The 15,844-nt window shown below is 40.3% G+C and overlaps 2 protein-coding genes across 3 annotated transcripts in view; both read right to left on the bottom strand.

The window, feature by feature from the left end:
* Positions 1-70: 70 nt before the first annotated feature.
* r3hdm4 (R3H domain containing 4) lies at positions 71-8,021 on the bottom strand. The gene is made up of 8 exons (XM_084067166.1): positions 7,830-8,021; positions 5,643-5,800; positions 5,124-5,251; positions 4,363-4,471; positions 3,320-3,405; positions 3,143-3,228; positions 2,728-2,783; positions 71-2,328 (listed from the first exon to the last, which is right to left on the bottom strand). The coding sequence occupies exons 1-8, from the start codon at positions 7,874-7,876 to the stop codon at positions 2,225-2,227; spliced, it is 774 nt and encodes a 257-aa protein (XP_083923292.1). The 5' UTR covers positions 7,877-8,021; the 3' UTR covers positions 71-2,224.
* Positions 8,022-12,519: 4,498 nt separating this feature from the next.
* abca7 (ATP-binding cassette, sub-family A (ABC1), member 7) overlaps positions 12,520-15,844 on the bottom strand; it is a 49,890-nt gene continuing 46,565 nt past the window's right edge. For both annotated transcript variants that reach the window (XM_084067323.1, XM_084067324.1), the window contains one exon: positions 12,520-15,355. In XM_084067323.1, coding sequence (XP_083923449.1) covers positions 14,771-15,355 — 585 coding nt within the window. In that variant the 3' untranslated portion in view covers positions 12,520-14,770. The remainder of the gene's footprint in view (positions 15,356-15,844) is intronic.

The raw sequence follows: 15,844 nt of genomic DNA, 5'->3' as shown, positions 1-15,844 counted from the left end.
ATAAAGAAAGACATTATAAATAAGACGTGTGGTTGTTCATGTATCAAACTATAAAGATGAGGTCACTGAGGCGTTAAATGGACATTTATTAAAAGTGTTGTTTCAGACATGTTCTTCGGCACTCATAAGAAAGCAAAACACAACACAGTGTCACATCGTTGTCATATAAATATGAGGCAACATTACTGTACCTCTGTACTTGTTATTGTGCGATATAAATAGGTGGTGATGTACGCTCACATGTTTTAACCACTTAAACCCAATATACTCAGTGGATCGGGGTTCCCCCCCTCCCCAGGGCTCAATACTAGGTCCGCTAATATTTCCCTCTACAACAAATCTCTTTGCCGAGCTTGTAGATCGGCTATTTTCGCCGAATGTTCGAACCCAGAATAGGGAGGCTAGGGTTTATATGATTAAAAAAGCATATTGTAATTGACATCCATCTTCTAAAGGATATAATAAAGCTTTAACATTAGCACACATACATCCATCATTATAAGCCCTGTATTTACAGCTAAATGTATTTGTCAGACGGGTAAACATGGCAGGCAGAGATATTGTCAGCAACTTTTGTCTTTCAAGAATGCATACATTACAAAGAAAAGAATGCCACCATGTGAAGTTACAAAATGACATTCAGAGTGAGACGCTAAAAGCCTGAGAAACCCACACTCACACGCATGCACAGTGACACGTGCGCACGCACGCAAACTTTGGTTGTTGACAAAAAAATTACATTTTTAAGTTAATTTAAAAAAGCACTGGCAGGTCAAGTTTCATCAGACCGTAGTCGACAGTACAAAAGAAATGATGAAGATGAGATTTTTACATAACCTGAATAAGCGTTTCACAAAAGCTAGACAGTACAAATGCATAAATATACATTTATAAATATGTAGAAAGTTGCCATATGGATTTAAAAGGCATAAGTGCTTGTCTGGGGGGTTGTTTATGTTAACTGGAAAAGTGCTTTCAAGTTTGAACTTGTTGGAACAGTTTTTTGGGGCTGTACGTCTAAATTCATTACTGATGTTTGACTTTTCCGCAGTTTGAAACATTACATGTATTCTGTTCATATCTGAATTATTAGTAGATTTTCCCAATGAAAGACTTAGTCAGGGTAACAACACATCTATAATTACAGTACACTAATTGAGAGTTAAGTAATGTTGAGTTGAGTCTATAAAGACCATATCAAAGAAAGCTAGATGAGACAATCTGTATGCAGAGAAAAAGATCAACTATTCCCACAAAATAATCCTCAAGAAAAAACCTCATGTCTGCACAGTGAGCAAATGATCAAACATGTTATATTATTAAGCATATGAAGAACCATATTATGTTATATCCTTAATAAAAGACAGACATTAACTGGCCAAATGTGAATGACCTTGTGACCTTTGATTTGATGTATTTATGTCACAACAATGTAACTTTATACAAATCCTACTGATTTAAAAGTATATATACACACACATTGTGCTTTGTTGTTTGCAGGGAAAACAGTGCTTTTTGAGTGAATAGAATGCATACATTCATTTCATTATCTTTAGCACTTTTACTTTCTTTTAATATTTTCAAGTTTCGGAAGCGCTTACACTTTCTGTGCACTTTGCAGACACAATAGTGTTTGAATGGAAAAAAGGCAAGAAACCAAAAAAAAAACACTATGTGTGTACATACACTAGGTCTGCAGTGGACTAGTTCCAATTCATCCCGTCTCACCTTTATCTTAGCACCTATAACGCATTGCAATGGCATTATTTTCACAATAAAAGAAAGCCCACTTAACAGAGAAATTTCACTTTAAGACACTTTTGGGGTCATTTGCATGTCTACTCTGCCTCCATTGTGTGCACCGCAGACACATTTAAGTTGCTTGATTCAATATTTAGATATCATTTGATCAAACACGTACTGTAGTTGTTTCATTATTCTAATATTTTCTGTAACGTAATGTTGCACAGGGAGCCCTGTAAGTCCATGCATGAAACAACTAATCGTGCAAATGACCCAAGAAGTGTTTTAAGAGATTCCAGTTGGCACATTGACAGGGCCAAAGGGGTGATGGGGATTACAGACTACACAGAATGTAAGAGAGGACACACGACCTGTACTGAAGCTGTATTTCACCTGTCTGTACCTGTCAGAAAAGCAGAGGGAGAAGACGGAAGGGGGATGGAGGATGTAGGGATGGGAGTGGAATGGCGACGTCCTGCTCTCAGCTCATGTGTTCCAGGTAGACAGACAGCAGGGGATTGGGTGGGAGGAACTCGTCCTGTTTGTTCAGGACCTCAGTCTGCCGGGCGCCCTTACAGTCGGAGCCTGACGGGCACAACACCAACCAACGTTACTGCACGTCACGCTGCACGTTACACCATGTATGCTTATACTTTATGATCTATTTTATACTTTGTAGCACGATGGCGTCGCACACAAATAGCCAAAACAGTCAATCGAGAAGCTCGGCTATTTTTGCAATTTTAAAACAAATTCTGACTGAAAATATTTGAATGCATTGTGAGTGAGCTTGTAGATCTGCTGCTTTTTCTATTTTTGAAACAGTTCTTTGCCTATTTGGATGAAAATTAACGCATGGTTGAAAAGTGTTGAACCAATAGCCATGCAAGTAGGATATTTGTCATACATTTACTATTATAGATATATAAAATATTCAATACATTCAATATATTCTCAAAATATGTGAAATGTACAGATACTAACTTGCTGAAACCAGGTCCATGTACTGGCAGATGCCATGGAGCAGCAGTCTCTCAAAGCTGATGGACAAACACAGACAACATCACATGAATCACAATTTTTATTTTTTTATTTTTTCAAAGTAAAAAAAAAGTGCTTAGGAAGTGAGATACAGCCTTTTTAAGTTATAAGTTAAACAAGGAGTGGATGGAGCTGCAAATCTTCAGATGATGATATCTTGGGTTAAAAAAAACACAAAAACACGTGAAACACGTTAATGGCACTCAACACCATTGCGCTAAAATACGTTAATGGCACTCAATGAGTTAAATGTGCAAATAATAAATAAATAAATACAATAGGCTCACGTCTGGATTCACTCTCACCTACTGCTAAACCATCAGAACAGCACAAGTTTCATGTTAGGAGAGTAACTTACCTGCTGCCGAGGTTGGTGGTGTAAACAGAGCGAGGCTGAGCAATGAAGAAGCTCAGCAGGTCTCCCTCCAGCACCTCCAGAGTCCCCTGGGAGGAACAGAGGAGACAAGGCCGTCAGTCACACTAAGGGAAAGGGACGGCCATGTTCAGTCTCTTAACAGTGTGAGCTGATACTCACCATGGGGATCTGTTTGCGTTTGAGTGTCGCCCGCAGCCTGCGATCGATCCTCTGGAAGCAGTCCTGGGCGCTGAAGGTGGGATTGACTGTGGAGAAGAAGAGTCAACTGATCTTCAAACATTGAATTCGATCGTTGGCTCCCACTGGATTAGTGTCAAAGTGTCCTTGAGCAAGACACTGAACCCCAAACTGCTCCTGATTTTATGTCATGTGTTTTTTCATTATTATTATCATTGTTATAATAATTTAGCAGACAGGACTTTAACAAGGATATCTTCTATATTGAGTTGAAGCTGGGTCTGTTGTGTGTGTGTGTGTGTGGAGAAATGATACTGACAGCGAAGTGTGTGTGTGTGTGTGTGTGTGTGTGTGTGTGTGTGTGTGTGTGTGTGTGTGTGTGTGTGTGTGTGTGTGTGTGTGTGTGTGTGTGTGTGTGTGTGTGTGTGTGTGTGTGTGTGTGTGTGTGTGTGTGTGTGTGTGTGTGTGTGTGTGTGCGTGCGTGTGCGTGTGCGTGTGTGTGGTCACTGCCCATCTTTCGCCGCAGGCTGAAAACCCACCTCTTAAGGAAACACTACCCTTCCTCTTTGCCTGGCCTACTTGTTGTTAACTAGTTGTACAAACTCTTGTTTTATTGTTTTATTGGATCTTGTTTAGTCGATACACTTATTTGTTTTAGCTCTTGCTCATTTGATTTTGCTATTTTGTCTCATCTGTTTAAGAAAGTAGGTAGCTGATATATTGCACTTTTACCTTAGCGCTAGGTATACTCTTGGTTGCTTGTTTTAGCAGAGAATGCACTTCAGACTTCTGGTGATTAGTAGTATTGTTCCCTACCTATGTTGAATGCACTTATTGTGAGTCGCTTTGGATAAAAGCGTCTGCTAAATGACTATAATGTAGTGTGTGTGTGTGTGTGTGTGTGTGTGTGTGTGTGTGTGTGTGTGTGTGTGTGTGTGTGTGTGTGTGTGTGTGTGTGTGTGTGTGTGTGTGTGTGTGTGTGTGTGTGTGTGTGTGTGTGTGTGTGTGTGTGTGTGTTTTCTCACCAGCCATGGGCTCCTTGTCCACGGTGTTCTTCCTCTTGGCGGCCTCCTCCAGCAGAGCCAGCAGCTTCTCCTGCTCCTCTCCTGAACGGTTCATGAAGTCGTTCCACAGCTGCAAGGGCAGGGGGTCAAAGGTCAGGTGCCTTGAAAAGGGTGATTTCCACCCCATTTCAATAATCCTATTATTAGTGAGCTCCCGTTAGCTAAAAACAGGAAACTGTGATTTTATAATCTGCAGCCTTTAACCACTTTCAACTTGGTGTCCCTGTCATGTCATTATAAGTAACATTTAAAAAAAAATCAAAAGCTTTTCAAACCTCACAGCAATTTTCTCTATCCTTAAAAAGTTTTGAAAGTATAAAATAGGCCTTGTGTGGTTAAAGATGGTTTCAGGCCAAGGACCCCTTAGCTGAAAGAGAGATGAAGCAGGGACCCCCCCACCCACTACATCTTGTATGAAATTGTGTTGCAGATTAAACTTTTTCATAGATTTCATAGACTTGTTAACAGTTAACCACTTAAACCCCCCCAAAAAACCCATCTTTGCTGAAAATAGGCGATCTACAAGCTCACCTGCTATTTTCCCTAATGTTCCCCTCAGAATAGGGATGCTAGGGTTCAAGTGGTTAAAAATAGAATCCTATCACAATCACACAAAGATTTGGCGGCCCCCCTGTAATAACTCTGAGGACCCCCTAGGGGTCCCGGACCCCCCGTTGAAGACCCCTGGTATAAACATTGAGGTGGTAGAAGTGTTGTCGTGCCTCAGCGTAGCTCTCATTGGAACAGGCCTCGGTGAAGATGGTGGGCAGAGCGGGGTTGCTGCTGCACATCTCCAACTCCTCTCTGGTGGAACACTCATCTCTCTCCAACAGGTTGGCAAGGAAACGCGCTGTTCAAGGACAAACACACATTTAGTCCTCCAGCTGACAAAATGCTATCAATGCAGAATCAATTCAAGGTTATTGCTTGTTTGTTTACTTTTTGTTGTTGTTTTGCATTACTGTTTCTGTGTGATGGTAATAAAGATAAGCAGGAAGGTCACACTGAAATGAAATTTTCAGTTTATTTAATAAAATAATATATTTTAAAAAATAGCGCAAAATAGCCAATCTTAAAGCCCACAGCTCATAGCTTGGATCATTTTTTTTGCACAACGAAGAATAAAATAGGGTTGAAGTGGTTAATCAGACTAATCGATTTAGTTGATTATAACAAAAATATATCTCCGATTTATTTTCACATTGATTTGTGGAGAAAAAAAAGAAGAAAGGACATCTTACTGTTCTCCAGACGGCGTTGACTCTTCTTGCCCTTGGCTCTGGGAGTGAGGTCAGAGTTGCGGATGGCCTGGTTGATGAAGAACTGCTTCCTCTTGGCTGGAGACACTCGCTTGGCCGGAGAGCAGGGCAGAGACGAGCACTTACGCTCCTCTATCAGGCTGCACAGCAAAAACAACAGCTTCATTATTACCAGTGAGTGCTGGACAAAGCACTCAACCCCCGGAACTCAAAGATACTCCTGGTCAAACATTACTCAAGTACAAGTTGCTCAGTCAACTTAATACTTGTGTTAAAGTACAGGAGGAGTATGCGCCTTTGAAAGTATTTAAAAGTACAAAACCCCTCCCAGAAATAATATTTGTCTTTGAACTGCAGTGGAGTGAAAGCCATAAGTATCCAAACATACAAATACTCAAGTACAGATACTCAAAAAATGTAGGCTACTTTATAAGTACAGTACTCTAAATGTACTTAAATACAGTACTCTACTAAATGTGCTTTGTACTGTCCACCACTTTCCCATTACCATGACCATCATCATTACACAGAAAGAGGGGAGACTGCCTCCCACCCACATTATGGACAATTTCAACGAATAACCTTTCAGTCAAAAGCATGGCTTCTCTAAATGACTTATGCCCTAATTCATACTTCGCGCTGCAATGCAACACAATGAGTTTGTTTGTAGATCTTCTATTTTTGAAAGTTGTTAAAGGTACGGTAAGTGATTTTCTTTGGTTAAAATAAGTGTTAAATAGCTCTATATTCTGATAGTACTCATTGCTATAGAGTGTTTGTTCAGTAAAAAGAGTCTCCTTGTCTCTCCAGTTCTTTATAAATACAGATATACATATACAGAAAATGCATTTTGTTTCAGTTTCATTTCCAATTTTATCCAATCAGGATAGAGAACTCAATCAGGATATAGATTAAACAAGTGAAATTGTCAGTGATGACACTAGAAATGAGCATGCAAAATTGGAACTGGAACACTATAAAAATGAAGCTTAAAAATTGGTACTTTCTCCTGATTGGCTGAGATTTTGACACATACCGGAAAATGTATTTTGTGTTTATTAAAGAGCTGGAGAGACGGGGAGACTCCTGTTACTGAACAAACACTCTATAGCAATGATTACTATCACAATATAGTGCTTTAACCATTTAACAAAATACTTTTTGTTTTAACCAAAAAATATCACTTACCCTACCTTTAACTGCTTCAAGTGGAGTAAAAAGTATATTTGCCTCTGAGATGCAGTGTACATCAGTGTATATATACATATATATATATATATACATATATATATATATATATATATATATATATATATATATATATATATATATATATATATATATATATGAAATGAGTAAATACCTCACAATTGTACTTTAGCACAGTACTTGAGTAAATGTACTTAATTACTTTTCAGCAGTGGTTTGTAACAGGATGGAACATGCATACTGCATGTGTGTCCATGTTAAAGTGGGTCAGTGGGCTTTACATAGAAGCCCCGCCCCAAGTGGAATCCCTGCAGTGTGATTGGCTACTGAGCTGGGTCTGCTCATGCCATATTTAGCCCTCTTCCTACTGGCTGGTAACAACATAACTGTTTACATTTAACATGCAAAAAAAAAAAACATTTTGCAAAGTCAGCTTTTTGTCTTTTTCTTTTTTTGACAAGCTCCTCAATGCAATCAATATATGTTATTCTATAAAGGCTATAAACAGCTCGTGTCTCTTGCAATGCCAATTTCCTAGATTAAATATCCACTTCACTACTGCAAGATCACATATTTCTGCAACTTAATATGCATAGATATTCAAGTGAAGCTATCACACATTATAATCTATGTATAAACAGATGGGTTGCAAAGCTGCAAAACATTCTGCAGTCATAATGTGATCATGCCAAAACAGTCATTGCTATGCAGGCTATCAGGTTAGCTGTAAACCACTCCAACCATTAAAGCCCATTTAAATTAGCTCACTGGCAGCTAAACCGACTATCAAGGGCAATCCAAAGCTACAGCAATAATATGCACTTGATCAAGTATTAATCTTAATCAGTATCTTAGCACTTAATAACAAACCCAGTCTGTCAACAACACTAGCAGGAAGTTTAAAGGTACATGCTAAAGGCTAAAGGCTAGCTGGCCACAGGACTTGTTATTTCCACTCACATATTAATATCCTGTTCTTCGTTGCTGTTATTAGTCAGAACAACCATCTTTTACAGCGCAAGCAACAAGCCGAGTCAACGCAATATTTGGTCTATTCAAAACATGTAAACAATGATTTACAAACTATTGTAATATGAAGGAAAGGTAATGTTGTTTTGCAGGTCAGATTCAGCACTGTGCTTTAAAGCAAACAAAAAGGGTTGAGTCTAGATCACATTGCCCGGGAGGACGACTGTTGTCAGGGCAACCGTAGCCCGTAAAGGTCTACAGCACATTTGGATGATCGTCTCCCTGACAACCAAATAGCCAATAACAGCTGCCTTAAATGTCCCTCCCGCTCCCGAGTATGGGATCAAGATTTTAACCAAATAATAATAACTGAAAAAAATATAGAAAGTCTCCGCCCTGTGACGTCACAGCTAGGGGGCCTCGGCAGTGTTGCCATGTCCCCTTATTCATAAGTGACTTTGGGCTTCTTTTTCTGTAAAGTTGATTGTAAATATTGGTGGTTGCGCTTTTTGGGCTTGTTTCTAAAGTGTAGTTTCTTATGGGCTAAATATTAGAGACCGTGCCAACACAACAATACAATATAGCCTATTAAACAACAAGATGATGATAATAACAATAATAATAATAATAATAATAATTAAGTAGTTACTAATAATACTGATGTAATGAAGTAAAAAAAAAAAAGTTATAGAAACAATTTTAAGTTAAAGGTGCTGTAAATAGGTATATCCTTTTGGTTAAAAAAGAACATTATTAATTATTATTACAGTCAGGAAAGAGCTTCATTTACCAGCTTCAACGTTGTAGTGTTTGAGTTCCAAATTGTCCATCTGATTGGATGGAATTGGTATACTGACCTGAAAATATGTTTTTTTGTCAGGTACAGTATGACATCTTTAGCAGCAGTGATGGCAGAAGTACTCACATGTTTTACTTAAGTAAAAGTATCAATACCAATAACCTGTTGTAGAAATTGTATGTTTGCAATTGCAAGTACAAATCCGGTATTCAAAATTTACTTGAGTAAAAGTACAAAAGTATTGGCATCAAAATATACTTAAAGTACCAAAAGTAAAAGTACTCATTATGCAGAAGGTCCCATTTCACAAGTTATCAAATGTAAAAATCCTTTGAAAATAGCAGATCTACAAGCTCACAACGCGTCGCTAAGTGGCACGTTGTGTGATCATCTATTTTCAAATTGCCAAAGAATATAATAGTCTGAAGTGGTTTCCTAATAATAAATAAAATCTACAAATAACTAGCAACTTAATAATTGTAGTGGAGTAAAAGTACAATATTTGCCTCTGAGATGTAGTGAAGTAGAAGTAAAAGTATTGAAAATGGGAAATTCTCAAGTAAAAAATACCTCGAAATAGTACTGAAGGACAGGACTTGAGTAAATGTAGTTAGTTACTTTACACCACTGTTTAGCAGCAGTGTCAAATGTGCAACAGCAGAAGGCATACATATATCTTCAGCATCATAAAACTGTTGTAGCAGTCTGTTGCTACAACACAGTTTAATAGGCCTTACCCCCCCCCCCTCCAACAGGCAAGCAGACAAATACTATAATTGTTCTCAGTAGCCCCAGGAACAAGCAGGAAGAACATGCAGCTCTACACTGTTGAGCAAGAAATGTGTTTTTCTTTTTATGTTAATTCTATTCTTCAAATAGACCTGCAGCATGTACGTTTTTGAGAGATGTTTGGGCAACTTCAGAGACTATCAACGACGCTGCAGCCACTGGATCGGGAGGCTGGACAAACCCACAGGAAGACTCTAAGAACCGGAGCCTGCAGCACCAGACTCCCATCCTCAGATGACGATGGCATTAAGTATTTTCACTGGATAAAATCCATTAAGCCAAAGGAGAAATGTAACATTACCAAATCAGACAGAAAAACAACAACAACAACAACAACAACGACATGCACGATAAACAACACATGCGAGAGATCAGGGAAGGTGATGAGGATCTGTGTCAATCTAATGCCTGTCCTGGCCTCCGCCATAGAGCCTCTGGGAGAGGGAGAGGATGTGGTAGAGGAAGAGGATGTTGACGGTCCAGATGAGGAAAAATCACCAGAGATCATGAGCGGCTCAGATGAACGGAGTAGCAGCAGCGTCTCTGAAGAAGCTCAGTCCACAGACACTGAAGGTGAAGCAGCTCACACGGGCCTGGATGTGTCAGCAAATTCTGCAGAGCTTCTGAAACTGCCACCTGTGTGTCCAACTAAACCAGCCCCTATGCAGTTTGTCGTAGGAGCCTCAGCATCCAATACAACACCTCTGCCTCCCATACTATTGTTGCCCGTGGTTGGGTCTGACCCAGATGCTGTGACTGTTGATCCGTCCAGACTGAGGACCAAGCACTGCGTGGACAGATCACCATTCACCAGTGGACTGGTGCACGAGATTAGCCCCCCTGACAGATCATTCTACTCCAAATGTGTAAGGGTTAAATATGTTTGTATAAATTGCTTTTAACCACTTGAAGTCTATAGCGTCTCTATTCTGGGGCGAACATATTATCATTTTACTTGAGGTGTAAGAGTAGTAAAAGAGTAGCTTACTAGTACTGTATGTTGCCTATTAGTAAGTACATTGCTAAAAAAACATTTTGAAAACCTTTTAAAATGTGTAAAAGTTTCATCATGCTTGAGATTCTGTGCATAATAAATTGACTGTTTTCAGATTAAATGCCACTTGAACATTTGACCAAACCCTCTCATCGTGTCTCTCTAGAGGTCTCCTGAATTTCTTCTGCCTGACATCTCTCTGTCCAGCCTGGACGCCCTTCTGCAGAGAGTGACCCGGCGAGTGGGCAGACGGGAGAGGTGGTGGGCTCATCGTCCTGGAGACCCTATGCACAAACCTAGGACTCTAACATGTCTGACACAGAGGAAAGACCTGCGTCAGACCCACCGCAGAGCACAGTAAGACATCACTGTTCACTCTCAATTTCAGGGATTAAAGCAAGAAAAAAGAAAAGAAAAAAACACTGAATAGTTTTGGTGTTTGGAGGCTGGCTAGGAGGATGACATCAGAATGCTGGTGACAGCCAGCTATACAGTTGAGCCCATCACAGGAGCCAATCACCAGTGTGGTTCCACCTAAAAGTTAGCCACTCACACTCAGACACCACTCACACCAGCTGGGGAGAAACATGCACATTGCACAGTGACGACAACACACAAGGGACTACATACTGTATGATATGACCCTAGGGTCATAACACTGCACATTTTTTTAATATGTGCAAAAAGAAAAAAAAAGGGCGAGGCGTGTGAGCTTGTAGTTTGGCTATTTTCACAATATGTATGGAACCGAGTCAAACTAAATAATGCCTACAATACCAAGTGCTTGTCAGGGTGGGGGGTCCCCAGTTCAAATATGATTATTTTGGGGGGTCGCGGCACTGAAAGGTTTGGGAACCCTTGTCCTAAACAATTAGCACAATACACAATATGTACAATCATGATGTTTTGGTATTATCGTTCAACCAACTGAATACTTCCTAAGGTTAATATGGGCATCATATCAATATTTTAAATGTTTTTCATTTTACATTTTAGTTATGGAGGACAATTATAATGTATTAAGGCATATTTGGGGATCCTTTAAAGAAGTTCTCAAAAAACACATTTATGTGGAAAGGTTAATGTGAAAAATATAACAGTGAAAGATTATATAAAGAATAAATTAGTTGAAAATATTACACAGTATACTGGCTTTAAATCAAGACGTTTTAACTATACATATTCATGCCATTGTCTTTAATGAAATAAAGACTTTATTCATTGTCTTTCAAATGTAACAGAGAAGATGGGATGCCTGTGCCAGACAAGGGACGCAGTGTACCTGCTATTCCAGTAGAAGGCGCCAGACTGAGAGACTTTCCTCCGATCTGTAAAGGTTCCAAACCAGCAGTCATCCTCTCTCTGACCAAGAAGAACCTCCTGGACTCAACTCATCATCTGGACATGCATGGTGGAGTAGTTAAGACTTCAGCTTCCAGAACCACGTGTACCTAAAGCGGTGGTTTTCAAACTTTTTCGTGCCAAGGACCCCCAAATTGATATATATTTGGCCGCGGACCCCCATCTGAAAAGGCTTTGTGCCAGGGACCCCCAGAAGAGAAGATTTATGTAAAAAAAAAAAAAAAGATTCAAAATTATACAAAAATGATTTGCTATTTTTCAAAATCGTTCTAAAATAGCAGATGTTGCGATAGCTGCTATTTTTGAATAGCCAACATAAGTAAATGGATAAAGTGGTTAAAATGATTGTCATGCTGTATTAACTACTTTTGCTGGGGACCCCCTGGAACCCCCCCAATGACCCCTGGAGGTCCCCGGACCCCACTTTGAGAATCACTGACCTAAAGCATACAGTAGATCCAATCCCACCACTACCTTTTCCACAGAAAAAGTTTTTATTCACTTCTGGAGCAAAGAACATTCAAAAACTGAAAAATACACTTTTTTCTGTAAATTATCTGTTTTCTATTTTAAACAATTTACTATACAGTATTGTCACGCACGCACGCACGCGCGCGCACGCACGCACGCACGCACGCACGCACGCACACACACACACACACACACACACACACACACACACACACACACACACACACACACACACACACACACACACACACACACACACACACACACACACACACACACACACACACACACACACACACACACACACGTATGCATATTGTTCATAGACAAACATTCATATTCAAGTAGGTACAATACATTCAAGCATATACACTATGAGACCATTCAGTATTATATTATAGTATATTCTGTTGAACTTGAATAAGAACTTTACCCTCAAAATACTCCCATATTTGAAGATAAAAACAATAAACTTTATATATTAACATCCAGATTCAAAGATCAGCATTTACATATTGACCCATAAATAAATTATATATTTTCTCAAATGTTTGGTTTAGCATTTGTGGAATGACACTCTCTGAGAGTATTGTCAACTCATGGCCACCATTACTAATGTAACAATATATCCACTATTTTGGAGTGCATCACAGTGCTTTCGAAATACATTCTGCTACATAGTTAAATGTTTTGTTCACAAACAATTAAATATTAAGCCTAAATAAAAACAAATGAAAATGAATACAAAACAAATTATGGCCTAGTGCAAGAGTTCCCAAACTTTTCAGGCTGCGACCCCCCAAAATAATCATATTTGAACTGGGGACCCCCCCACCCTGACAAGCACTTGGAAGTGTAGTAGATGAGGCATTACATTTAGTTTGACTCCCAGTTTGGGAACCACAGGCCTAGTGAAGGCCTGTTGTAGAGTCTGTGTTTTGGGGTTGGGACCAAAATGGATCCTAGGCCTATGAGTCTGATATACAGTAATTTACAGAAATGATTGTAACAATCAAAATGACAGATGCAGATACGAGAGGTTTTGGTCCAAAATGGTCCATCACAAGAAAAAAAGTGACCCATTTACAGAGCTAAAACAAATCCTAATGGATAACAGGGTACTGAAGTCTTGGACTCACTAATACGTTCTAATTCCAGCAGAAATCCAGGCCAACAAATTACCGTTTGCTGGATTAAACGACCATATACAGTAGCCAAAACAGCTTCTATTACATTATTGTTATGGCTATTTTCATTTTGAGTTCATGCAGCATGTTCTCCATTAAAGTGCTTTTTGTGAAAGCTGAGATGTTTTAGAGATCCGATGATTGAGCCCTGAGGAACCCCACCTTTCATTTTGACATTGTTTAACCTTCTTGGAGAATAACTACAGCATGTGTTGACTGGAAATATTAATGCAGCGGAAGATGACGTATCACCAGTTCCTGAAGAGTCTTAGGCCCCAATAAGACAGCACACATTTTGCAGGCTGCAAAACACAGGGTGCACCGCACTGCTTTCTTTGTGCATTCTACAAAGCAAAGCAACTTGCAGTGCCTTGAGTTTTTTCAATGTGGGGCGACAGGCAGCAAGCAACATACTCATTGATAACAATTACAAAGCTTTCTCGTTGGAGTTTAATAAAGGCACTAAACCCATACTTGAGAAGTGATAACTGTCTCTGAGCTGCTTTTCTTTTTCTTTTCTAATATATAAATAATATTTATTTTCGGACTCAATTAAATACGTTTTTATTTCTTTACGTCGTCCGTTTCATACCGATTCACTCGAGAGATGAAGACAGGCCTTGATTATTGGGCGACTGCTGGCATCGTGCAGAGTTCAACCCCATAGTTACACACAGATACAGCATTGGCCACTGCTGTTCATTGGAGCAATGCATCAACACAGGGTCAATCCGTGCCTCCTAAATGCATGTATGCCCCTTGTACGTGTTTTGAAGCAGGGGGGCTCTCCACAATTAAAATAATCATAACTCTCTGTTTTCTCAACCGATTTTCAAATTTAAGTCTTGCACATTATGATCGGCTAAAACAGGTGGTCTGTCACTCCCTGTCCCTCCCTGACACACAGGTCAACGTTTCCAGCTTTCTACCTTGTCCTTTTGGCTAAAAGGTAGTCTTCTAACTCTTGGCTCCCAAGCGGTCTGGTTTGTTACAAATTCCAGACATGTAGCTTTATGTTATGACACAGGATACTTGGTTAAATTTAAATTGTGGGTGTTCATACCAAAATGCCTTATCCTCCTTACAGTAGACAGTAAAGTTATAAAAACTAAACTAAGTTCAGTCTCCAGGTACTGATATATGACTCAGGTATGTTTCTTGCAATGGAGTTATGACAAGTTGCCCCAGCCAATACGGCAGCGACGTTGACCTACGACCCCAGTGGCCAATGCGGTGTCTACGTATACTATGTCTGAGTTCATCCCGACAAAACAGAGCAAGAAGCCTCAAAATGGAGATGGTCCATCGGTCATCTGCATCCAGTCTCACATCACACCTTGCTGTCCTTTGTGTTGCTGCCCACTATAAAGAGAGAGGCAGGGTCCTTGCTGCAGCTGTCCCCAGGGGCCTTACTATTGCTGTCCCCGGTGTCCTTGCTGCAGCTGTCCCCAGAGTCCTTGCTACAGCTGTCCCCGGGGTCCTTGCTACAGCTGTCCCCGGGGCCAGGACATCTGGACTCATCAACTGTGGTCTCCTGTGTGACGTCCCCACCACTGCTGCTGCCGCTGGGTCCGCTCCAGGTGGACGTGTCTTCAGCCTCCCTCTCCTCTGCTTTGGGCAGAACGCTCATGGCCACGCCGGCGTCTGTCTCTCTGTTGGATCCGCTTTCTCTGGGATCGTCCTCCACAGATGTACTACTCTCTTTGAGTCGCCAGACTGCGTCGCCAGACTGCGGAGCCTTGCCCGACCGAGACGGTGGCTTGATTGGCGTCCGTGGTTGGACTGTGGGTGGGGCTGTGGGTGGGGCTAAGTGGGCGGGCGGAGCTGGACGGCGGGGCGGCGCCGTTCCGTTGTTGACGACCACAGCTGTGAGTCTGTCGTCGTCACCCTGCTCCTTTGCAAAGTTGACGAACACCTAAAAGAAGGAGCAATATAATAAATAGTTAATTGCAACAAGGAAAAGTAATACATTCTTACTTCATTCTTACTGAGACGGGACAGGTGTGTGGTGAAGTCTTGTATCTTAAAAACGTTATCGTAAACGCCATCTCTGGACACACTATAATAGTAATGTAATATTTACTTTCAGTTGCCCAGGTCTTCCTAAAGAATTAGTCAGATGACTGCAGTTGATTCAGAACTGCTGCTTGAATCCTTACTGATCCCAAGAAAGTGGATCATATCACTCCAGTTCTTAGATCTTTACACTAGCTCCCTGTCTGTCAAATACATTTATTTCAAAATGGTTTAGGGCCCAAAGAACGTACATTCCTGATCTTGTGCTACAGTATATCATGAACCATCCAGATATCTCAGGTTGTCTGGGACAGGTTTGCGTTCTGAACCCAGAGTCAAAACTAACCGTTGCAAATTAGTATTCCGTTTTTATGCACCCCATATCCGG

This window comes from Gymnoscopelus microlampas (genome assembly GCF_963454915.1).
Source record: "Gymnoscopelus microlampas genome assembly, chromosome: 9".
In the NCBI taxonomy this organism is placed as follows: Eukaryota; Metazoa; Chordata; class Actinopteri; order Myctophiformes; family Myctophidae; genus Gymnoscopelus; species Gymnoscopelus microlampas.
Note: the sequence above shows the minus strand (reverse complement) of the source record. Positions and strands in the feature narration are given on the sequence as shown.

Coding starts and splice junctions, on each gene's coding strand:
- r3hdm4 (XM_084067166.1), bottom strand. CDS start 7,876: ATGGTTGTTCTGACTAATAACAGCAACGAAGAACAGGATATTAATAT. Junction 5,801..7,829: donor GAAGAACAGGATATTAATAT/GTGAGTGGAAAT, acceptor TTTGCTGTGCAG/CCTGATAGAGGAGCGTAAGT. Junction 2,329..2,727: donor CATGGACCTGGTTTCAGCAA/GTTAGTATCTGT, acceptor TGTGCCCGTCAG/GCTCCGACTGTAAGGGCGCC.